The sequence below is a fragment of the Epinephelus fuscoguttatus genome, linkage group LG3 (assembly GCF_011397635.1).
Source record: "Epinephelus fuscoguttatus linkage group LG3, E.fuscoguttatus.final_Chr_v1".
Lineage (NCBI taxonomy): Eukaryota > Metazoa > Chordata > Actinopteri > Perciformes > Serranidae > Epinephelus > Epinephelus fuscoguttatus.
The window spans coordinates 24,699,386-24,723,805 of record NC_064754.1 but is presented as its reverse complement, the minus strand read 5'-3'; the positions used below and the strand labels follow the sequence as shown (position 1 = coordinate 24,723,805).

Below are 24,420 nucleotides of genomic sequence, written 5' to 3'. Positions count from 1 at the left end.
TTTTGTTCCTGTAACCCACGTGTCCATTAAGGCTCAACATGCAGTGTCACAACTGAAAACCCTGATGCACAATGAGATGTCAACACACAACACACGTTTTGAAAGTTCCAGCATTTTATTATTTAAAACTTATTACTGTAATCAACATTTTAATTACATGTAAATCAATGGAGACTAACCATTAACAGAACAGTGTATAAAGATGTGTCTGAAGGGATAAAAGTTAAATCTGAGCTTTGAGCTCTGACATAAAGGAAAAAGTGTTCAAGCAGGAGAAACAATTAGCTGAACTTTCATCCTACTGTAATCTCCTTATAATTAGGAACAGAGTGCAGAAAGACGAGCCGTGTAACAATAAGGCCGGGCCAAGACAAATAAAACATTAAAAAATAAATCACAACTCATGTTAAACTGATCCCAGAACCAGGTAAGGCGGATCTGAACAGGAGTTTGGGGACTATTAAGATTCAGACAGAGGCTTAACTGTCAGTAATCAGCAGCATAAAGACAACCCCTCCCCAGATTACCCACAAATCACATGAAACATTCAGGAATAAAATGAACTAAGTGTTGATGATGTGTAGATGTTTAGTTGTATCTGTTGTGTGTCCGAGTCACAGCTAACTTGTGACCAATATGAGGAGCCTTTGCTCCTTTAAACTAGCAGATAAAGAATCAACAATCCTACATCCAGAGCAGATTGAGGGTTTAAGCATAGTGTTGCTAAAAAACAGTAGATTGAGACATCGGTACAAATCTTTACACACTCTGGGCACCAACAGTGTCTGGAAACAGAACAAAGGAGAATACAGAATTGAAAAGGGTTGGACTTTTAGTTTATGTGCAGACAAAAATAGCTTCCCTCAATGGATGTAGACACGGTAACAAGAGATGGTGTCTTTTCTTTTGTGGGCTATTTGGCAACTACACAAACAGAAGTGTAATCCATACCTGGTTCCTTCAGTGCCTGTGCATTCCCCACCAGCCCAGTTAGCGATTCAGTGTTCCCATTGAGGATCTCCACAGACAAGTTGTTATTCTGCTGTTCCTCCACTATTCTCTTCTGTAGCTCCTCCTAATGTTACAACACACAGTACATCACTAAATAAAATTGACTTCCCTTTAATTAATCCTAAATTTTATGAGTTATTAGTTGGCAGCTGTTACTCACCTCACACATGACCGTAAGCTGCAATGGTAAATCATCCACCTTCACAAAGTCTTCCTCGTCAGATTTCTGACTGGTGTTACCTGAGCCCATCTCCTGCATCAATAATATTGATAAAGTCAGAACACAGCAGCGACAACAAAGGGCAACGTATCCACTGTGATACCAGTGAGTGATGGTGCTTTCATTCCAGAGACTATTTTTAATTAAACAATCTTAAGGTTTGAACTTACATCTACATTGATCATGACGGGTGAGTCTGTGTCAGGGCTGCTAGTGGTGGTCGACTCCTTGGGGACATCCTGATCATGGGAGACTTCATGAGAGCTTCCTTCTGATGCAGCAGCAGCCCCAGCTTTGCTCTCCTCCTCAGGACTCTGGCACTCCGCCATGTCGTGGTCCTCAACTGTGGAATCCACTGTCCCCACTGACCTGTTGATTTCTACAAAACAAAGTGACATAAGTTTTTAATTCAAGAAAAAGTGGCCCCAGAAAGGGTCTATAAATGCAACATTTCTATCAGACTTTGTAGCTTGAAGGAAATTTCTGGGCCTCACCACCCTCATTCTCTAAACTCCTCTGCTCAGCTTTGGTCTCCTGGGTTTCGCTTGGTGTCGGCCCCTGAAGCATGACACAATTACACAGGTCAGACTAAGAAAAGTATATTAAAAATACAAGTTTATGTTTCTCAGAAAAATATGACTCACTGTCGCAGTGACGTCCTGCTCCACCTGTCCATCAGCAGAAGCCTGCAATGATGTCTGAACATCGACAGGTCCAGCTTCAAACTCCTCCATTTCCTCCTCCTCGTTCTCATCCTCTCCACTGCCGTAGTTTGTCAGGGCCTGAGTCTCTGCTTTGGAAAGACCTGGAAGAAAGACATGAGAGGTACATACATGTTATATTTAAAATTTAATGTAGGCAGAAAAACATTAACACACATTTTTATCTTAAAAACCCTGATATTACATTTCATTAAAGGCAATATCTCATTGACGGTGATGGATTACTGCATGAATAAATTCAAAGTCTTAAGTTGCTTTTTAAGGCATTTAGGATTCAGGGGCCTTATTCACACACATTTGGAGAAGCTCCTAACTTAGCCTAGAAACTTTTAGCAAGGAGTCTTAGCTTAGGGGTGATTTAGCAAAGTTCTCAAAGCAACTCTGAGCAAGGAAGGGACAGAAAGTTTTATCTTAGTGAGGAGGTGTGGTTGACCCTGTTGCTAGGTGTGATGCTTGCTTTTAACAGATGTGATTGGTTGTCAGAGACATGCCCAGTTTTCCAAATACTTTAGTGTTTTGATCATTTTATTTATGGTGGAGAATATTTCTCTAAACTCTTTGTGTTTCGACCATTTTCTCCTTCGCTTAAGAAACTCTTAAACCTCTTAAAAGTCCTCCTCCCTACTCCTGACAGTTTTTCACCTTAGGAGCTATTTTAAGGTCTAAGATGCTTTGTGAATAATAATAATTTACAAGGACCTAGTCTTAACATTAAGCAGAAATTCTAAGAAAATGTCACAATCTAAGAATTTTCGTCACCAGGAGCAACTCTTTGTACTAGGAAGCTTTGTGAATACAGCCCAAGGAGTACAGTAGCCTGCGAGTTTTGGCACAACTAATATAGAGATGTATATCACTGCTGGAAAGAGGATGTTCTCAAAAAACTGGGCTGTCTACGCAGCAGAAAGACACAAATACTTTTAGAATTGGTGCTACATTACCAAAGACACAGAGGAAAAGGGGTGTGGCATTTGCTTTTGCTCTAGAGGTAGAAAACCTACAGCTACCAGAATGCACTGCAAAGTACCGGACCAATAAACGCTCCCACTGGTGGGTAACGTAATGCGAGGATAGACATTCTGACACAGGAAACAATGTGGTACCTGGCTGGTAACAAACAATCTCGTTTCACAATAATTATTCTTGGTGAAATCAGGAAACAGTATGGCACCCACTTCCTGTTCAGACAATAAAATTGCACTGAAATATGTTTATATAAAGGCAAGAAAACTTGCCTAAAGGCAGAAACTTTATATAACTTTTTATATTTTATCAGCGCTGCCTTTTGATTGGAGTTTGGTCTGAGTGAGAAAGAGAGGCTGCTCACTCTCTTGATCCGCTTCTATACTCTTAGTGTTCAAGGTAGTGGACATTACAAAATGCAGAAGTACAATCTGTAGTTTGGCCAAAGCCTGAGAGCCAGCGAAAATCCATCGGATGACACGTTGGAGCTGGGAGATCAGCAGGGCGCTGGTAAAATGGTGGAAAGTTTACCATAGTGCATTCACACATAATACACTCATTGTTAAACTGGTTGAAAATTGGCAAAATGTCCCTTTAACAATCCCGGCATATACAGGATAACAATGTCAGATGTTGTGTTGCCCTTTTAAATATTTTCACTTACTGATTGACAGAGGGATTCCCTGTCCATCCCCTTCATCTTCATCTTCCTCCTCCACTTCTGAAGCTTCACTGCTGCGGCTGTTCTTCATCTCTGTCTGCAGGTAAAGCTCCTGGAGGGTAGAATCACCTTCCTGCTCAGCCTCATCTTGGTCCTGACAGAACAAGAGAGACATAATTGTAAAACAGATTACTGGTTATCTAAGTGGTACTGACGGTTTCGTTATCAGTATTAGAATGACTGACCTTGTCTTCATCTGTGTAGGCTGGAGATACTGATTTATCACCACCGGCTGCAGTATTTTCCTAATTGGAGGAATTATTAAACACCATCAGCTAAATTAGTCTCAGTCAGACTGTGCTGTGCTATGGTGTTAATTATTCTGTCATACATACTTTTATTATATCACCAAACATACATGGGAAAAGAAAAGACATCTACCTTAAGACTGTGCTTTACTTTACTGGGTTGTTCAGCTCTCTTCTTATGTTTGTGTTTGGCAGCCAAGGCGATGCTGCTGCTGTTATCCAAATCCTGCATGAGCCTAAAGAAGGCGAGTTCGTTGAAGAGGATCTCAGAGATCTCCACCAGAAGGTCCTCCCCGCAATCCTTTAGAGTACGGCCCACAAATTTACTAAGCGAGTCCTGGAGCAAGAGAAAGAGAGTGAAAACGTCAGAAAGGCTGTTCTTCATTCTGTCTGCTTAACCTTGTGTCACCTGCACTTGTAAAGCTTGTCACTGGGCGTACCTGCAGTATGCCTCCCAGCTGTCTGTGGAAAAAGCGGACAAACTCCTTGCTTTCATCATTCTGTTGGGTGAGAGTGAGGACCATGCGCCGCACAGATGTCAGCAGCTGGAGGGAGCACACCTCATCCATGTTCTCCTAATAAAAGAAAACATGAATGTTACAGAGTGACTGAACTTTTCAATAACTGTTCACATTCACAGTGGTGTGCACAGTACAATGGCATTCAATTTGAGCCTTAAAGAGTTTAGCAATGAATTACTAACAAGCACACTTTTTTTTTTTTTTTTTTTTTACAAGTATAGGAAATTCATATTTTTTCATTCCCAGTACATCCTCTGCTGGCACAAAGCTGACAACAATCCACCCTGCAATCAAATGATCAATCTATTTTTTTGTCACATGAAATCATAAAAGTACACTTTCAGTGAAATCCTTTCCATCTGTTCCTTCAATTTGTGAATTGCTATTTAGTCCCTTTTTTCCTCCTTTACTGCTATTGCTTTACAACCGTCTGTGTTTCCAGACTGCAGCCCCAAGATGTAGGCTACAGTGTGTGTGTTAATGGCACCCTGCATGGTTCTGGTAATACATAGTTTTGGTTGTGGAATGATTTAACTGTAGCTCTGGATACAGTTGCTCCCTGTGTTGATTATCTTACCTTAAGGAAAGGAATGACTTCTGTCATGATGGCTTTAATCTGACGATCCAACTGCTGGGTGTCAATCTGAGGGCAGCGCGCATCACCAGCTGCAGCTCCTGCTCACACAGACACAAATAAAGGCATCATTTTACTCAGAAATTCAGCAAAATTAAACAGAAAAATGAAAATGATTCTGCTGCTTCAGGTCTTTGCACAAAGTGTACTCAGGCAGGCTTGAAAAACGTAGTACCTTTCACTAGGTCAGCAGGGTTAGCAGAGGGATGTTCAGCGTTTGAGACTTCAGAGCCACCTGCATCTGCAGAATTGGCGTTGTAGGGGTTAAACTCAGCCTTAAGCTTCATGCGCTCATACTCCCTAATCCTGGCCAGAGCTTTGTCTAAATGAATCACCGTGTTGCCTATCAGAGCAGCAAAGAAAGGAGAGCAAGGGAGTGAAAAAGAGACGGAAAAGGGATATAAGAAGTTCAAAATCAATGAAGCCAAAGAGAGAAGACTGTAATGGACATTAATGCATCTGTAACCATGTTTACTCTGCAGGATCAAGCAAAGTATGACAGCCTCACTTCTAATCGATGTCACTCAAGCTTCCATACGTCAGTAAAATTCTTTAGTTTGACTAGGTAGTGTTGATCCTGAGGGGTAAACTGGTGGGTTTATTAAGACAAGCCCTGAGTAGTTCTGCTGGGAAAAGTGGGAAATGGTACCTCAATCTGATAAAGTATAAATAGCTCAACGCTGCCAAACCAAGATCGTAAATGAATCATGAGCTTGCAGATTCGTCATGTTTCCAGGAAAACAGTTACAAGGCAATAAGCAAAGCATCTCAGCTGAATGCTAGCATGTGGAAAAGGTTTCAGACAGGTATACAGTTTTACACGCTTCAGCCCCAAATTGTTTCTACATGCACAACTATACCCAGGTCATCGTTTGCAAATGGTTCCAGATTGGAGGAGGTTGACATGGTGCTTTCATTGTCCACAGATTCTGCATCATCTCTCTTCTTCATCGTGTCCTGTGTGAGCCTCAAGTTCTTCTCCACCACCTCCTGAAAAATGTGAAGATTCTGTCATGAGGCATCACAGCACATAGCTGACATTTCCTGAACCAGAAAGGTTTTGCCACCAGTTGTTTGGAGTTCAGCATTTTGGATTTGGAGTGGATTTTAGAAGATGCACTTTTATATTAGCCTAACATCCCCCTAAAATTTCCAGCATACACTATAAACAATGGGAATAGGAGAAAAATTGATTCATATTAGTATTGCGATTTTTTTTTGTACAGTATTTTAAATCAAATAAATATGAGTCAAATGGTAGAAAGTTGCTTCTTTTATTATGGTAATCATCAAGTAAAGTTATATCTGTTTTAGGAAAGACAAAGCCATCACGAAAAAGCAGGAAATGGAAGAAAACGGTCAGCCAGACCAGCACATTTCCCTGCCAGATCAGCAAACTTTTTGTTGCTGCTGTTACACAGATCAGACCCAGGCAACTGTAAACCCAGGCCCTGGGGTTTGCACCAGCTGAATTTGAGTTGCTACAGCAGCTACTGAGTCTGTCTCCAGAGCTTCCACCCACTCTGGTCCTGGCAGATAGTCTCCTAGTAGCAGGGGGTGAGGCAGAGGGATTGCAGGATGTGTAACCTCACTAATTCTTGACTCATTTTTGGTCTGATGAACTGAGAGAGAGCAATAGCAGGGCAAAAGGGGGCTGAGAAAATCAATTCACTGAGCACAGCTCTTAAGTGGAATAAGATTTAGATCTGAAACACTGATAAGCACTGCACTAGCTTGATGAGAAGGGACAGCTAAATGTAGCAGTTTGGGTTAACTGCAAAAATATTTTTTTTTTCTTTTATTCTATTTAACATGTAGGTTATAGTTAGTACGTCAGTCAGTAAAGTTAATTTAATATAGCAACTTTTACAGAGCAAGGTAACAAAATGCTTACTGGAATAAAACTGATACAAGTAAAACCATACAGTTCTTCCATTTACTTTACATTACAGTCTTGTGGTTGTATGACTTCGCAAACCTATCAAGTTGCAGTTACAGATTATATCCATGTCAGTGAAAACATGGATGCTTCACAGAGGCTCTATACACTCAGCACAGTTTCAAGGTGGGCACCCAAGAAAAGTGTCGCCAATTCAGTATCTGACAAAATGTCTCCCCTTCTGTTCCTGAGAAATAACACTGTGTAATGGCCAGAAAAGTGTTTTTACAGAACATTATCATGTCACTGTTAAGTTGACCTATGACCTTTACAAATAAAATGTCATCACCGATCATTTAATCCTATTAGACATTTGGGTAAAATGTTATTATAATCAGCCTGTGAGTTCCTGAATTATGGCCTAAAACATGTTTTGTGAGGTCAGAGTGACCTTGACCTTTGACCATCAAATTCTAATCAGTTCATTCTTGAGTACAAGTGGATGTTTGTGCCAAATTTGAGTAAATTTGCTAAAGGCTTTCTCAAAATATTTCCTTCATGAAGTGAGACAGATGCAAAGTCTCATTGACCTTGACCTTTGACTACCAAAAGCTAATTAGTTCTTGACCCTTGAGTCCAAGGAGGAGGATATCTCAAGGCGTTCTTGAGATATCATGTTAACAAGAATGGACGGACATGCGTACGAACGAACATATGTTCACTTATGTATGGACAGACAGCCAACCTCAAAACACGGCTATTGCCAGTGCAAAGAAAAAAAAAAAAGACTGACATGTGATGTACATTGTTTTAGGAAGTATGTCTCACAATATACAGTTTCTAGAAGTGTATGGTTGAACTTTTTCCATGATCCAGCATTAAAAATTTCAACAAAAGAAGCACTAAATTGTAAAATCAAATCGCAATACTTGTAGAATCTCTGTACTTAAAAACCACGACACATATCAAACGGCACCCAAGTATCGAAGGAGATAAGCATATTGTCCCAGAACTAATAAAAGCAAGGGTGGTTTCTCTTGCCATTCTCCTAACATGGAAAATTAGACATTTCATCCATCATTCTGGAACAAAGGCATTATTTAGACAGAAAAAAGGCTTGGCACCCAATTAGTATATCTCTGGGGACCTTGGCCGAGAACAAAGAACACATGTCTGATCTGGCAAAAGAGATGTGGGGAGATGAGGGTCATTTTTTTTCAGACAGGTTTCTGAAGTCTTGCTTGCTGTCAAGTTAAATTCAAAGACAATGAGGATGGTGGGAGGGAAATTAAAATCAGAGAATAAAGAGCGACATAGAGGGATGAAAAGAGACAAGGCAGGGAAGGATGAAAGGAGACAAGGATGAGAGAAAAACTAATGAAAGATGTATTGAACTGTAGAGGAGGGAGGAAGTAAAAGTGATTAAAAAAAAAGAATAGTGGGAGGATGGCAGTAAGGACTAAGAGAAAGACTTAAGAAAAGGTAGAGGCATAAAAAGGAGCAACACACAATGAGAGAAAGAGACCAAAGATTGTAAAGGTATGAGAATACCACACTGGGAAGAAATAATGCGTCTCTTACAGCGTCACTGGTTGCCAGACTCTCACTGGGTGTGAGCTCAGACTGAGAGCCTGCAGCCCACGTCACAGGACCAAGAGGGGGCAAACGGTCCTCAGCTGCACTCTTCTCTGCCAGGTGTCTCGTCACTATATCCTGGTAGAAACACAGATACACTGTTCTAACTATGTAAAGTTCTCAAGGAGACACTACATATATATCTCAGTCCAGGCTCAGATTATATGAGTTTTAAAATTCTGATTGATTGTAGTGGATACTTCCATAATCTCATCCATGAGTAAAAACACACAAAACATGTCCATGTATTGGAATCAGTATCGGAGCATCTCTAATAAAAACTTGTCTATAACCAGTCACATGACCAGATATTCAGTCAAATAACCACTCTGACCTTGAAGCCAGACAAAAACTCACCACATATTTCCTTTAGGGGCATATGGAGCCTGGGTATCTTGCAATCTGAGGCCAGCATAAAGGACAGCACTTCACACACACTATCACTAAGTTGCTTGTGTCTATACATACCTGGAGGGAATACAGTGCCCTCTGCCGTAAGTAGTCTGTGTTGAGCAGCTGTAGCTCATGGAAGAGCTCGATGAGAAAGTGAGGACGGGACTCATTCTGGGATATCAGAGTAGCCACTTCAGAGTAGATTGTCTCCCTCAGCGCCTCGAACAGTGAGAAGTCACTGCTTGCATCTACAGGTTCAAGATTTGACAGTATGACACATAAGTGGATATTTGCATAATCTCATCCATGAGTAAAAAAACCAAACGATAGTCTGTCGTCAAACTTGGAAGCTTTGGTTTAGGTTAAGGCAAAAATAGAACATGCATGAGATGTTTAGGTGACATAATAACCACATTATACTGCATTGTGAGTTTACCTGGTGCTTCTGTGCATGCAATTCTGTTAGAGAGGAAGGGTGTTCTCCAAGCATAGGCTGTGAGTAGGATAAATTAAAGTAACAACAAAGTAAATTAACCCGAAATTAAAATGAAACACGTGTTCATGACAAATGTGCAAAGGAAAAGTACAGAGCAAAATGTTATAATTACAACAAAAAGCTGACATAAAATAAGCCTGATGCAGATATTACGTGTGTGCACTGAGAAGCAAAAAACACAGACACAAGAGGGGTGAGGTGGGTGCATTAACTTTCACTATGAGTAGCTTGACCCGCACCAGAGGAGAGGTCGTTTCGTTTGTTCCCGAGCTTAGTTTTGCTGTCGAGTTTCTCTTGAGTCAGCTTGTCCAGCAGACTTTTGTTCTGATCCTTCTGATGAGACAAGGCTGCCCTCTCCTGGACAAAGTCTGCAATGCTGCTGACACTGTCACTCTCCTGGCCTGAGGAAACACAAAAACAAATTCAACAAAAACATCCTCAGTATGTTTTTGCTGATTTGATTACTGCAAATAATACGGGAAATTTAGCTCCATTTTGATACCTTCACTGTTCTTGTGCCCTTTGCTCCTCCTACGACGACTCTTAGAATTGGGCGTCTTAGTCCGTGAGGCCAGGTTGGCTTGTGCAGAGGCCTTGCGTCCAGCCTTAAAAGTCTTTGTGATGGTGGTGGGATCAACGGGATCAAGCATGCTGCTGAAGCTTTCCTGTGATGCCCTGTCAAATTCTTGAGGTTGGGGGTGGCGGCAGGCAAAGGTGGGGGAGGAGGAGGGAGACTCGTGGGGCTCTGTTTTAGATTGGTGATGCTGGGCGGTGTTGTTTGTGTAGGTTTTGAGCCAGCTAGATGATCTAAAAAGGGTCACATGGAATATAAATATATATACAATAATGTTTACACAAATACAAATGAATGTCTTTTCAGAGGACAATGACAGACATACCCTCTTTCTGTGGTGGTGTTCAGAGGAGAACGCTGCAGCGGAGGAGGAAAACTCATGTACTCAGTTTTGATTGAGGTGTTGGGGTCTAGCTGCTGCTTCTGGTGGTCAGAGGTCACCTGACTTGTCGCACCCTGAGGGAACTCGCCCATGGGAGCAGGGAAGAGCGGATATAAGTTAAAGCCTGCAGGGTGAAAGAAAAAATGTTTTAGTGTTAACAGTCCCAAGAATCAATTCCATCATGACAGTATGACTTCTGGCCTTTGATTTCTGCACTACTGAGTCACTTTAAAAAGTACCCCTTGCTTCAAATTCAAATTCACTGATTGAAAAAGATTACTCATACCAGTTACAGCAAAAACATTAATTTTGTGTAGGAAGCGTTCAAGAGCTACCTGAAGAAAAAAAACATTTTCTATATTTACTGTATTTAATTTTTTGAACATTTCTGATTTCCTTTTATTGCAAAAAGGCATTGCCAAGAATTTCACAAATGCACCAACCTACTGAAGGTCATACTTTGCTCAGCTTAGAAAAGCTAAGAGGGTTTTTGGCACTCTGAATCACATCATAACAAAAACATCTTTAGCTGGTCTAAAGAATCACCCTGTCTTTTATGCCTCGATGTTTTAGCTTCCTGTTGCTTCTAATGCAAACCACTGTAGACATGTTTTTATGTGAGAATTAAGCTTAACAGCTAATAAATATGCATGTCGTACTGGGAGGGAGTGGGGATAAGGCAGCAGTTGACATATTGTTGGTTGAAGGATGCAGGGTTGAGGAGAAGGGGAGGAAAACGCCAGGGGAAGCTGAGGGAGCGGAGCTGGATTCCTGGTATGAGCCGTGCTTCTGTGTCTGCCAACCTGCTGCTGAGGAGGCCTGCTGATGCTGCTGTTGCTGCTGCTGGCGGAGAAGGTCATTCAGGACCTGCTTTAGTCTGAGGGGAAAGTATGACAGGATGTAGGAAACTTAAAAAAGTTGAACTACTTGTTTGTAATAAAGGAAGTGTATAATTGTATGCAATTGTTTTCACCTTTGTACATTGTTCTGCTGCCAAGCCAGCTGCGTGTAACACTGGTTGAGCTGGTGCATGACCAGGTGGACCTGTGGTGATGACAGGTTGTTGGGTAACACACTGTACTGACCTGTCAGCAGGGTTTGCAACATATAAGAGAGTGTCTGTGGAAGGAGGTGAGAGAATTTATTTGGTTGGAACAACTAAGACAAAGTAAAAAGGCACCTTAACAAAGACTGCATAGAAAGGTATGAGCAGACAGAACAGTTACTGCACTGACAATTCCACTATACCTAAACTTCAAACTAAGTTTCCAACTGTGGTGCAACATTGTGTCACTAATCAAGGTCAGTGTCCGCATGTGTGCATGTATTTGTTCAGTGCTCCAACCTGCTGGTCCTGCAGGAGTGTCTGGCACATGCTGGTGCTGAAGTCCAGCTGTCTCTGCAGCTGGTTGACCTGTTCCTGCCACTGACACGAGCCCTCGGCAACGGAGAGCTCAGAGGCCCAGCGCAGGTTCTCTTGTCGCCGTGTACCTCCACGCTGGCTGGTCGAAGACTGGTTCAAACTTCTGGACTGCTGCTGCTGCTGCTGCTTGGCCTTAGTCTTGTTATAAAGAGACTGATTGCCACTACCTTCACCTGAGAAGGCTGGCGGAGGCTTCAGGTTGCTAAAAACACAAAAAATGTGCATATCATTTTAACAGACAGACTACAGATATCAGTGCGATAGATTTCCTCCTTCCTCCACTTCGTCTGACCTTCCTTGGTTCTTCCTGTTGCTGTAGGAGCACTGGTTCCTGCTGGATGAGTAGATGTGGATATCGTCATCAGAGCTGCTCTCTGCACATTCTTCATGCTCCTCATCCTCTTCTGCACCCATCTCTGAGCGATATTCATCCTCATCTTCATCCTCCTCCTCCTCCTCATCATCATCATCAAGATGGCAGGGAGTGGAACCCCAGGTGGCCATTGTCCTTAAGACACATCGGCAAAATTGTAATAAATTTAAAGAAAAGCACAGACGCTCATATTGTAAAATGTAGCTCTGTAGTCCACCTGCAAGAATCTCCTATTTTACTCATAAAATATGTAAACTAACTGAAAAGCTAGCTGATTCGTAACCTTGACTTGGTGAGACAGGCCCCCCGGGCAGTTATGTCTCCTACCTTTCATCCCTACTGACAGACTGTGAGGGTGTAGCAAGGCCTTCTGAGTCATCAATCCGCCTGGGAGAGTCACTGAGACCACTCCGCCTCTGGTGTTCGGCCATCAAGGACTCTAGGTGCTTTCTGCGCTGTCGCAGTTCTTCCCTCAAGATCTGGTGACGACGCATCTCGGACCATAGCTGCTGGCGACGCAAGAACAGAGGAGAACAGTTAACTTGTCTGAAAGTACAGATCTCATTGGGACATGTGATTCATGATAGCCTGGGGGTCTTACCTCATTGTCAGTGACTGAAGCAGCTTCTGGAGCAGTGGGTTTGAGGACAGCTGAGTTAGTTTTGGGTCCAGAGGAGGAGGAAGCCAGGACACTGGCTGGAGTCGAAACTGCAATTGGAACCTTCCTCAGCAAGCCCTGCTGACTCACTGAGCTGGATACAGATGACTAGAAAGAAGACCACAGTGTACTTTTTAATAAAAATATGTTAACTGTAAAGAAACTCATTTACAGTGAGGTGCCAGCTTATTTGATATATCTAGTCTAAAGTAATCCAGTATAATACAAAAGTAATGTAATAAATCCCACCTTTATGATGGTTATAGTTTTTGTTAAAATTATTTTATAGAGGTATAAAAAAATATATTAAAAACAGATTTTTCAAATCTGATTTCTGATTCAACTTCTTATCTAATCCTGGTGTAGATTCTAGGCATATTATTTGGAAATTTGGTGTGTGTGTCTGTGTGCAAATTACCTGGAGGTCAGGGCAAGCCCACTGCAGGTCCTGGATCTTGCCCTGGATTTCAATTAGCTTCTGGCGCTCTTCATGGAGCTGCTTCAGCTCCTGCTTCTGCTGACGCAGCTTCTCCTCATACAGCTTCTCCCTGTGTCCACAATAGTTTCTAATTAATAATTTTAATTAATTAATTAAAATTAATCCAGGTCAAAAACCACATACTAAAAATACGGTGAAAATAATGTTTTAGAACTGTGCAGACCGTCAGGCAGTCTTGTAAACTGTACCTGGCCTTGCTGGAGAGAGTGAGCTCTCTGGGATTCTGTTTAGATCCGGCCCCCAAAGACCCAGCTACAGCAGCTCTGGTATTATTTGGCTGTTGGTGCAAAGCTTCATCCTCATTAGCTGTTGTGACGTCAGTGTCATCACTCTGGATACACACAGGAAACACATAATCTATACAGTGTTCAGCTCAAGATTGAGACATCTCAAGCAGCTTTTAAAGAAAAATCCAACCCATAACACTTCACTGTTGTCTAAGAATATTGTTGTATACTTTTTGCTTGTAATCAAGGCTCATTATTTGTATTAAGGTTTTTTATTAACATAAAAAGTGACAAGATGCTACTTGTGTATAATAAAAAAAAATTTAACCCAGTATCTGTATTAATACTACCAACACGAGCGGACAAAATCAGACATTTTCAAATCCTCCATATTTACCAACCTTCCCTTTCATTCTGCCGATCAAGAAGTGACACCTACAGTCCCACCATAAAATGTTAATATTATTCTCCCATCTGCCTCACCTGAACCATGGCAACCAGCTCCTGAAGCTGCCGAAGTTTCTGCTTTGCTGTGTGCCGATGAACCTTCTGGGAAAACCCTCCATTGTTCCCCAGACTGCTTCTTCGACTAGAGCCCGATGCCTCACTGTCTGGAGCCACAGCCTGTGCCCCTTCATCATTATCGAGACAGTCTTCATCCTCATCATCAACCTTCACCTGATTATAGGGGGTGTCCCTATTGTACTGGCAGTCTAGATGAGAATAGAGATTCAATTTAACAGAATTAGTTTGTAAAATGATACAATTTAAAACTGTCTCTTTCCATCTTTAAACTTTGAACTGACAAAGAATTTCAATAATAAGCTGCTTAAGCCACAGCACTCTTTAATAAGTGTGAAATTTTGGTTTTGAGTTTTATCCCAGATGTGATATTCTGTTAAAAGTTTCAAACTATTGAGGTTTAATGTCACCAAGTTTGAAAAGTATGTTTATTAATAATGATAATACACCTTTTACAGTATGATACAGCATATCTCTACACTATTGTGCTCCTGTCAACACAAGCATGAATGAAGACACAATTAAAATTATTTAAAATTATAATAAAATATGTTTATGATCAAATGAAAGAATAACAGTCAGCTGCAGGCAAATGCATTGTGGCTATATTCAGGTGGTCATATTTATAAAAATCTTTATGTCACCCACCTTTTGGAAAAAAAAATGCAATAATGCACAAAGATTACCCAAGATTACCCAGCTTTAAGATGGATCTGTGTGAGCACATGGATGAGTGTACCTATGGCCGAGGGGATGTTGAGGCTGCGGAGGTTGGCTGCTGAGCGGTTGTTGATCTCACACTCAGTGTTGAGTCTGCCATCACGGTTGTTTGTGGCACTGCTCCTGACACTGTGTCTGTTGGTCAGGCTGTTCAGGTCTGTCCAGTTCCCACTGCGCTGTGGGTTTCTAAACAAATAAGGGGCGGTGACTGTTATGGATACATCACAATGTCAGTAGTAGAGTTACACACTCTGTGACCTGATGCTAAAGATTATCATATTGTAACTTGAGGCCAACAACAACAAATCTTGTCATCTTATTAGGTGACTATTATGCTTATTTGGACAATGCCCATTGTCATTTCGTGGAGTCCAAGATGTCTAAAACCCTAAAATATTAAATTTGATATAATGATATACAAGAAAAAGTAACAAATGATCACATTTGACAACCTAAAACCATCAAATGTTTGGCATTCTTTCCTGAAAATGGACAAACGATTAATCGATTATCAAAATGCCTGCCGATTCATTCTCTCTTGATCGAATAATTGATAAATTGACTAATCGTTGCAGCTGTAGTGTAATAATTAATAACTCAGTATAAGTCCAATCAATCAACAAAACAAAACAAAACCATAATTTAATTCTTATAACTATCTATTCCAACAAACACACCTGATGTTAGTTACAGGCTGGCGGTTCTCCTGCTCAGAGTCAAACATGGCCTCAAACATAGAGCCATCTTCTGTCTCATCCTCCTCCTCCTCCTCTTCCTCATCGTCATCATCCTCTTTCACATTCTCATTGACCGCATCCACCATCATATCAGAGGTCTGCTCATAGTACTGAACCAACTCCCGCAGCTCATTCAAACGCTTGTGGACCTCCTTTAGCTTCCTGTGGTAGAAGTAGAAAAGAACAAATGTATAGATCAAATGCAAATGTATACAAGGCTAAATTATTAAAAAGGTTATGTGACACTCCAAAACAACATCTTCTCAATTCCCCTGAAGCTCAACGTACAGACCCACCTACAGAAAAGCACCGCTATGAAGGGTGAGGGCTGAGCATCTTGTTGAAGAGCACTTTAGCAAAGGCTTAAACTTGTACACAAGAGGACAAGTACTAGGTTTTATGGCTGCAAGGTTTCATTACACCACCCTATGTTACACCACCCCCACTCTATAGAACAACCTGCTATTGATATCTGACCTGCCTAGTCAACTGCTTGTGTTTTTGTGTATACCTGAGCTTGTCTGTGGAATTCGAGCTATCCTGGTGTTGCGTGAGTGAAGGATGAAAGGGGGTGGAAGCTGACGCCCCATTAGAGCAGAGAGCAGATGGACAATCTGAAGATCCTCCCATGCTTAGACTGCACTGTAATGACAAGCCACGACCTGAAAGGCACCACACACAGTTCATCAACACCTTGTAGAGGGGAAAAAGCTGATGAATGACTCTGAAAAAAAGCTTTGGGAATACTCGTACATGAGTTGTTGTTGAGTGTCTGGTCTCTGAGTGAATGCAGCTCCTGCAGGATCTTGTCCATGGTTTGCTTTTTGTCCTGGAGCTCTTGGAGCTTTGTGAGTTTGGCACTGGCAGCTGTCGCCCCCGTGTCTAGGTCAGTGTGGGGACCGGAGGCAGAATGCAGGAGAGGCCTGTGTTGAGGTGGACCGACAGCCTGTGGAGTCCTGGACCAGCACACCTCTCTTGAGAGGGAAAGGCTCTCTGCCTGGCGACGGTTGTCTGGCACTGCTTTAGTCTGTGAAGGAATAAATTATGGACAACTTGAACTGTGAATTTGTTATTAAACAGCTAAGACACATTTCTTGATGAAATAAAGATTTTTTTAAAGTTAACATGGCTTGTCAAGTGAGAGGCAGTATATCTCACCATACTGACATTGACAGAATGCTGTAATAATTATAATTAAAACTGAAAAAATGCAGGGCATGAGTTAGAAAGCAGTTTAATGTAGGAGATATTTCTAGATGACATAATGATATTATTTAGGGAGGCTATGGCAGCCCAGATGCAGAATTTCCTGTACCTGTGAGTCATGTAGCTGGTTATGGAACCGCTGGATCAAATCGTTTAACTCATCATTCAGTTCTGATGTGATGCTCAGTCCAGAAACACTGCCGGTGGTTTCTGTGACAACTAATGACAAGAAATGTCAAATGAATTCAATATAGGAAAACATCTGTTTATGCTTATCAATAAATATGGCTTCAATTGATATAAACTGTAATGACATTTAGAAGACAAAAATAGCACATTAATATGCCTTTCATAATGTAGACAGTTCTTGCAATTACATTTTCATTAAAGGGATTCCAGCTCAGTTGTCACTGATGCATCTCTGTCTGGAGCAAAAGTCATGTATACTGCTTTTTCTTCTGGAAACACAGACAACTACTAGTCTGCCCCTGACTGTGTTAATCTATATCTCACCAGTGTCTTCAATCACAGCAAGTGCCTGCTCTGCACTGTCCTGCATGGCCATTAGTGCTTCCTGTCGGCCCTGCAGGGCCCTGAGCTGTTCCTGCTGCTCCAGCATCTTCTTCAGCAGCTCGTGCTGCTTACGCAAATTCTCCAACTCTTCCTTCTGGTCAGCTCGCACTGTTTCTGGCCTCCCGCCCTACAGGAATTCACATACACAGAGCATCACAAACACTGACTCTACCAAAACACAACAGTGCTGCAGCACTACTCAGCAGAAAAGGCATAAGAGCCATGTCAGGATCTGATACAGCAAATAAGACTAACCTACAATGATAAAAGCAAAAGAAGGACACACCGCTTTGTTTATATTTTTGTCATACCTAAATTTAAAGACAAAATACAATTACTTTATACTAATTGCAATGAAATAAAGACCACTTACAAGGCTAGAAAGGGGCATATTTTTGGGAAACAGTCAACAAATGTACACACCGTTGCATTTGAGGCATCTGAAGAGCGGACCTCAATGTTAAGAGAAGTGCTCTCTGCCAGTGAACCTGAGCCCACAGCAGAATCCAGGGTCCCCACATCGTCCTCCTCATTCTCCCGTGTCTAGAGAAATAGTGAAAGAACAACAAAGAGTCAAAGATTACTGAAAAAAGGGTGTACACATATTTGTCCAACAACTGTTTGCAAATCCTAAAGTAACAACTTATGAACTGAAAATGATTTACAATATGGTTGCCCAAATGATCCATGGATGAGGATGCGTGTGTGTACAAGCTGTTGAACTTTATGGGACTATGAGGAGCAAAAAAATGCAGTGAATTTAAGTCTGCACAAAATAAAAAGGGGCAAGTATGACTATATATTTCACAGAAATGCTCCAGTCAAGGTAAAGTGATACCAAACACAAAACAAAGCCACCCCACAGCTATGGAAGGTAGCATGCTATTGAATGTCCTACTTTTATTTTCACATAAAACATGACTTTAAGTGTTTAAGGCTACAGAGAAAGACAGCCATTAAAAATATGTGTGGCCAGCTGCCAAGAACAACACAAACAGCTTCCATTTTAACCACAAATTAGCTGACAAACAGGCTTTACACATGAAAGACCATATTTTAATGAAACTGTACACCTTCGCCCGACAGCATGAGAAAAGCAGTGAACTAAATTAATTCTGAAAAAGATAAAGAAGAAACAAATGACAGACTGACCAGCATTTTCTGCAGGAACCGTAAGTAGGACTTCTCCTGCTGCTTGAGGTGGTCGATGAGATGGGAGAGTCGCTCCACGTTGGCCGGCACATCATTCTTCTCCACTAGGTCGTCCCGCATGGAGCTGGCCTTACTGATGTACTCCCGGATCTGTACCAGTTTGCTCACCACCTGAGACCGTGCAGAGAGAGGAGGGTGGTGTATGGGTGTGGGTTTCAGAAGAGTAAACGAAAAGAAGACAAGAGAAAGACGTAAAGAAAGGTGAGCGAGCATCTGTAGCGACGGCTCAGACTGGGCTAAATAAGGGCAGAAAGGGGGGTTGGGCACAAAACTCACTGGGCACCAGGGGTGGCATATTTATAAATTGCCCTAAATACAGCCTAGTTTCAGCTGCAGTCGCTCTCCCTCACTTTCTTCCTATCCTAGTTCTGGTTTCACAGAGTAGCCTGAAGTGCAGTGATACAAAGACACTGCCATGATGTGTACATGTGAAAATGGACTCATTTAAAGTAAATGTGAAATAAATGTCTTTCTAAGCAGGATTAGTTCAATTCTTTTCAGGGCAGGGCAGTGGCTGTTGTGAACATAACACTGACATGCCATCACCTATTAAGCTGATGTGGTGAACTTGGTGGTAAACATTACACAACTAGTGGTTAGAGAGCTACATTATCAATCATTTGGAGTCATGTGGTGAATGTAAACCAATGTTTCCCTGTTTTTTAGCTCTGTTTTTGGCCTTTACCAATTCCAGAGAGAAATATTGGGCCCTCTAACTGCTGCATCCTATACTGTATTCATTCACCAGCTAGTCACAAACTGTGGCTGCTGTTTGGTGCAAAGCAAAAAGTGAGATCTGCCTGCTGTGGCATAAAATGACACTATGGGAGCAGCAAGAGTGAACCAAAACAATACAGTTCAAAAAAAAAAAAAAAAAACAAGTTTAAAAAATTGCTATAAAGCTCCAGAAAGCCAAGTGGAGCTGTACTGATAATTCTTCCACACTGGTATAGCAAAAATATCAACTACAACCACTTTAACTAAAAAACAAAAATCCTACACATCTCCAGGCCCCCTGAAAAACCCATCCTACCATGTCATCCAACCATATTCTCTGAAAAACTGAAGCAGTTTTCACAATTGTTGGTAAATAACTTTTTACATTTTACAACATCAGCTTCATAAGTTATGTAATGTTGGTTGATGCAACGCAGTTATTTCAATAACATCTTCCATACCACTTTCTTCTCTAAAATGTAACTACATCAATGTACTCAGTTTATAAATGCAGTCGATTAACTCCTTAACAGTAGCCGCTCATCAGTTTGTACTTGGCGAAGAAATGGATTCTCTGTAGAGATTTTTTTCTTCTTGTTTTTCATTGCTGTTGTGCAGGAGAAATGTCTACCCATGTTACTGGTGGCATACCTTCTAAAACATGTAAATTTGTGTGTGTTGCATTGGGAATTATGGGCCTGTGTCCACATAGTGTTTTTCTTTCAGTGCCAACATCTTTTCTCAATTGTTCTCAATGAGGAGCAAGCGTATGCAGCCGCCGAGAGAAAAGGCACTGTGCTCTGTGTCCTATTTCAGAGCGTTTCGTCTTTTTTTGTGTAGCCGCTCCATGCGCTTTAAGTTGAAAAATCTCTGAACATTTCAGAAAGGCATCTGTGACGTCACTGCTGCTTCTTAAGCTAGGCTACAGTGTACTGTCACAACAAGACAGAAAAGCTCACTTTTTTAGGAGCACACTGGCGGCAGACACTAGAAGTTGCTGGTGAGTGTTGTACTTTTATTACTGTTCACTTCGCAAGATTGAAGTTTCCTGTGTAGTCAACCCTCTGTTAATGTAGTGTTACATTAGCTACCTGGCTAATGTTAGTTTCAAGATATGGCTGTCATAAAAATAAAACCCACGCCAGCGCTTTTTCATAAGGCACTGGGACGAAGCACTTCCCAGCACCCTGCCAGCACTTCTCTGCTGAAAAAATAAATAAAAAGGCTGTGTAGACACAGGCCCTAACTCTTACTCTATGTCAAAACATGTTTCAGTTCTGTTTCTTTATTTACTGACCTAATTTCTTAAAAGTTAATAAAGTTTTTCTACATCTTTTTTATACCATGGTTCTAGGGATGGCAATATCGGTCTGTCTGTTGGTCAGTCCATCACTTTGACAAATATTGGATGGAATGCCTTCTTTCTATACATACACAAATTCTATACAGACATTTGTGGTGCCCAGAAGATGGCTTCTAGAAAATCTGATGATTCTCTGACTTTTCCTTTAGCACCATAAGCAAGTTGAAGTTTTCACATATTCAGTAAAATATCTCAAATTGTGTAGAGATGTGTGTGTTTCTGAGACCAACACCTCATTGTTCCACTTAATCCTCAGACTACAAGGCATCATGTGGCAGTTCAACAAGAGTAAGAGCTGATTAAAACCTTGGCAACAACAAACAAAATGTTACCTGACTGCTGTCTATTCTCGGCTCTGCTCTCCCGTATTCTCTGTGCGCTAAAGGCACTCTCTCGACGCCACCACGGCTGAGCCTCGGTGTCTCCTTGGTGGGAACCAAAGGGGTTAACGTGTCCCTGAATCCTGGGCTCTGCTTCTTAGTTTCCTTGGTGATGGCTGGTGTGGCTGGGGCAGAGGAAGAGGGAGGGAGCAGCTCCTTGCTTTTGTTAGTGTTTACATGCAGAGGTAGGAAGTTGTAGGGCTTCTTGTTCTCTCCACCTAACTGACGCTGGTTGTTGGCAGCTGTGGCACGCCCTTGAGAGTCACTGCCGATGCTCCTCTGAGTAAGAAAAAAAGAGCAAGTCAGAAACAACACCACTCGGGCTTCTGGGCATTTTCTTATAAAATCTCACACACTGAAGGTATGAGTCTTTTATGTTAATGAAGAATTTTTCCATAAATCTTTTCTGTCCAAACTGTACACAACCAAATATGCTGTTATGGAACATGTAAACATAATTTATTAGTCTAATAAATACAGAGCCTTTCCTGATTACGTGCAAAGCCCTTTTGCTAACTTCAGTTTTGTACACAACAGAGGAGCCTTATGAATATTAACATGTTTCCATGTACTGATCTGCCATCCTCAATTCCACAGCAGATCAAGGTCAGCCACACAACACTACACCAAACTATGAAAAATATTCTGCTATCACTTTGCTTGACAATGCATCACAGCAATGCCGACTGCATTTTATCACAGCACTACAACTTTTTATTTTGTTAGTGTGGTAACTGTTAAGATTTTTAATCAGTGCCCTTGAAATTCCACAGAAAGCACTAGACTTAACATGAAGCTGTCTACAGTCAGCAGTACAATCAGCAGTCCTCATGCTCAGGCTGGTCTAAGACTTAAAATCAGTATGGGATCCTGTTAATAAAGGTGTTGCACCTGCACAGTACCTTTAAAGTAAATACTACATCCAAAGTGATACTACCATTCTCATACTCGCAGTACTACAGATTACCACACAGCTTCATGCTTAGCTTAAGTGTTGTGTTACTCCTCATCTAACCAACTGCTTTATAAATGGTAGCAAATGGGGCTAATTAACAAAGCCATTTAAACCACAGCATGTGCAACTTGGTATGTACAGCCATCTGCAGTCAGTTATTGTCAATGCTGGTTTCTGTTTGTAACTGTTGCTGTGATTAGTTTGTCAAACCATCAGTTCATTGTGGTATCTCTGTCCATGGACAGAGCTACTGCCCATACATTCACATATATCCACCAGCTCATGTCACTCAGGTCACTTTATATAAAAAGAAATATCCTTGTATTCCTGCAATGTGAATTAACAACAACTACTGACCAGACTGAACAGCAGAGTACAGCAACTTTTTACCTCATCCAGGTCTGTGAAATTGATTCTCTGACGCAGCTTGTCCAGCTCAGCCTGGTCCGGGACAGACATCTGAGTGGTGTACTTGATGTGGGGAAAAGAATGAGGAGTGCGTGCTCTCCTGCGACCAGCCCCAGGGGTGGACTCTGGTGAAATATCGTTAGTCAGGCGGCTCTCCACCACCGCAGCTGACAGTTTCTTCCTGTTCTTCTCTGAAGATCGGTTGGCTTTCTTCTGCTGAACACCCCAGTCCTGATCAACAGCAAAAACATTTGGACAAATTATTATATATGTTTACTTTAGGAGGAACAGGTGCATAAGCCATGATAGTGAAAAGACAGGAAAATATATGACAGAGCGACATGTTTACTACAGTTGGTTGGCTGAAAATTGGCTGGATGATGAAAGCATAAAGTGTTGAGGAGCATCTTTAATGTAACAGGATGAGCCCTCACCAGATTGTTGAGTCTATCTTCCAGACTGCCATTGGTTACAGTCCAGTTGTGCAGCTCCTCTGCACTGTCATCAAAAGGAGTGCCTCCAGTTGCCATGTCACCCTCTCACAGCTTGCTAGAATTCACAACAAAATGCATACTGGTCACCACCACCACCACCACCACAGAAAGCAAGTTATACAAGTGTGCATTAAAAACATTATAGGAAAAGAACATTTCACAGTCAAGGAAACAGCTTGCTGGAACACAAAACAAAGGAGATATTGAACACCACAAAACAACAAGCACGTTATACAAGCTTAACCTACATTCAAAGAACAAGAAAAGTCATGTCAGGAAAATATAGGGTGTACATTAAGACGGGTTAACGTTAGGCTAACTAGTTAACTTAATGCTCATATCTTTCACTGTAAACTTAACCAACCGTTAGTGTCTAAAAACGACAGCAAACTTGACACACAACCAACAGTAACCGCAGTAACTGTTATACTAAAGCATCGTCTCATGTCTTACCAACAGCCTTTAACTTTAGCTAACGTTGACGGCAACTCTCAAATCACGATCAGCTTGACAACATCAATCACCGTAGACACTGGCTGTTTCATTCACCTGTCCGTTACCGTTACCGGCCGTTGGGTTTTGTGTGTGTGTGGCCCGCTCGGGTTCCCGGGGAACAACAATAGGACATTCCCTCCACCACGCAGCGAGTTAGCGCGAGCCTTCTGTCACTGCTCCCAGTCCCCCGCAGCAGCACCGGCTAACGTTAGCTTAACGGGCAGAAAGTGCAGCGACAGCCAGTGTAGCACTTGTAGTTAGCTTAAACAAATGTTAAAAATGTAAGTGTGCGTAGCTCCTTTCTTGAAGAAACTTTACTAGCTTCATATTTGTGACCCAGTTCCGTCCCCCAATCGCCATGGCAACCCCAATAACCCCGATCTGCCCCAGCTAACGTGCTGATTAACGTTGACGTTGCTCTGATTCCCATCTAATGAACACCACCACTCTTAACGTTAATTGTGTCGCTCAAACAAATCACAACACCCTATGCTAACGGTTAACGTTAGCGAAAGTTACCAAGCTTGATGGGGTAGCTCGCTAATGCTACCTAGCTTGTGAACAGCTGCTCACCGCGGAGCTAACTTTAATGTCTCGCTAAAAGTTGAAGCAAACAAGCACCTCAGCTCGCCTTAACGTCAGCTAAGCTAAACTTATAAAACTGAGAATTACGTTAGCTAGCGTTATAGCAGTAAAATAAGGTTTGCCAACTGCCATGACTAGCGTTAACCCACATTAACATTAGCTAACGACAAACGAAGCAGGTTGAAATACTGGCTTTTAGTCATGTTATTTTGAACTGCGCTTGCTAAGTTAGCTTACATTTTAAGATAGGGAACGTTGATATTACCATTCAGAGTGAAAGTGAAGGAAATGTCGTTACGTAGCACTTCATATATTGCAGAAAAGGTGTCAGAAATACTCTATGACTCTGGTGAAAAACATTTGATAAATAATAAAGTGTTATCGGTCCCAAACCGCAGCAGCTCGGATGTGCTCCTGGCCTGATATAAACACTCCCATACAGCAGGCGGCAGCATACATCAGCCACTAGCTAAT

At 41.7% G+C, this 24,420-nt stretch overlaps 1 protein-coding gene across 10 annotated transcripts; it reads right to left on the bottom strand.

Moving 5' to 3' along the window:
• Positions 1–102: 102 nt before the first annotated feature.
• On the bottom strand, positions 103–24,400 carry pcm1 (pericentriolar material 1). Of its 10 annotated transcripts, none has more exons than XM_049567982.1 (40): positions 24,184–24,400; positions 22,807–22,921; positions 22,355–22,603; positions 20,962–21,288; positions 18,490–18,660; positions 17,761–17,880; positions 17,278–17,464; positions 16,874–16,983; positions 16,312–16,585; positions 16,070–16,220; positions 15,499–15,720; positions 14,841–15,007; positions 14,063–14,292; positions 13,541–13,683; positions 13,272–13,419; positions 12,797–12,961; positions 12,523–12,704; positions 12,115–12,330; positions 11,745–12,024; positions 11,373–11,518; positions 11,059–11,276; positions 10,343–10,523; positions 9,946–10,250; positions 9,683–9,844; positions 9,384–9,440; positions 9,023–9,195; positions 8,501–8,632; positions 5,901–6,030; positions 5,216–5,383; positions 4,984–5,081; positions 4,326–4,460; positions 4,019–4,222; positions 3,823–3,882; positions 3,581–3,731; positions 1,876–2,036; positions 1,726–1,789; positions 1,402–1,610; positions 1,172–1,264; positions 952–1,075; positions 103–785 (listed from the first exon to the last, which is right to left on the bottom strand). In XM_049567982.1, the coding sequence occupies exons 2-40, from the start codon at positions 22,900–22,902 to the stop codon at positions 760–762; spliced, it is 6,435 nt and encodes a 2,144-aa protein (XP_049423939.1). In that variant the 5' UTR covers positions 22,903–22,921; positions 24,184–24,400; the 3' UTR covers positions 103–759. The 10 variants fall into 10 exon arrangements, with proteins under 10 accessions (XP_049423939.1, XP_049423930.1, XP_049423998.1 ...); XM_049567973.1 differs by having other exon boundaries at positions 24,212–24,400; XM_049568041.1 differs by having other exon boundaries at positions 5,216–5,281; positions 24,212–24,400.
• Between the last annotated feature and the right edge of the window lie 20 nt (positions 24,401–24,420).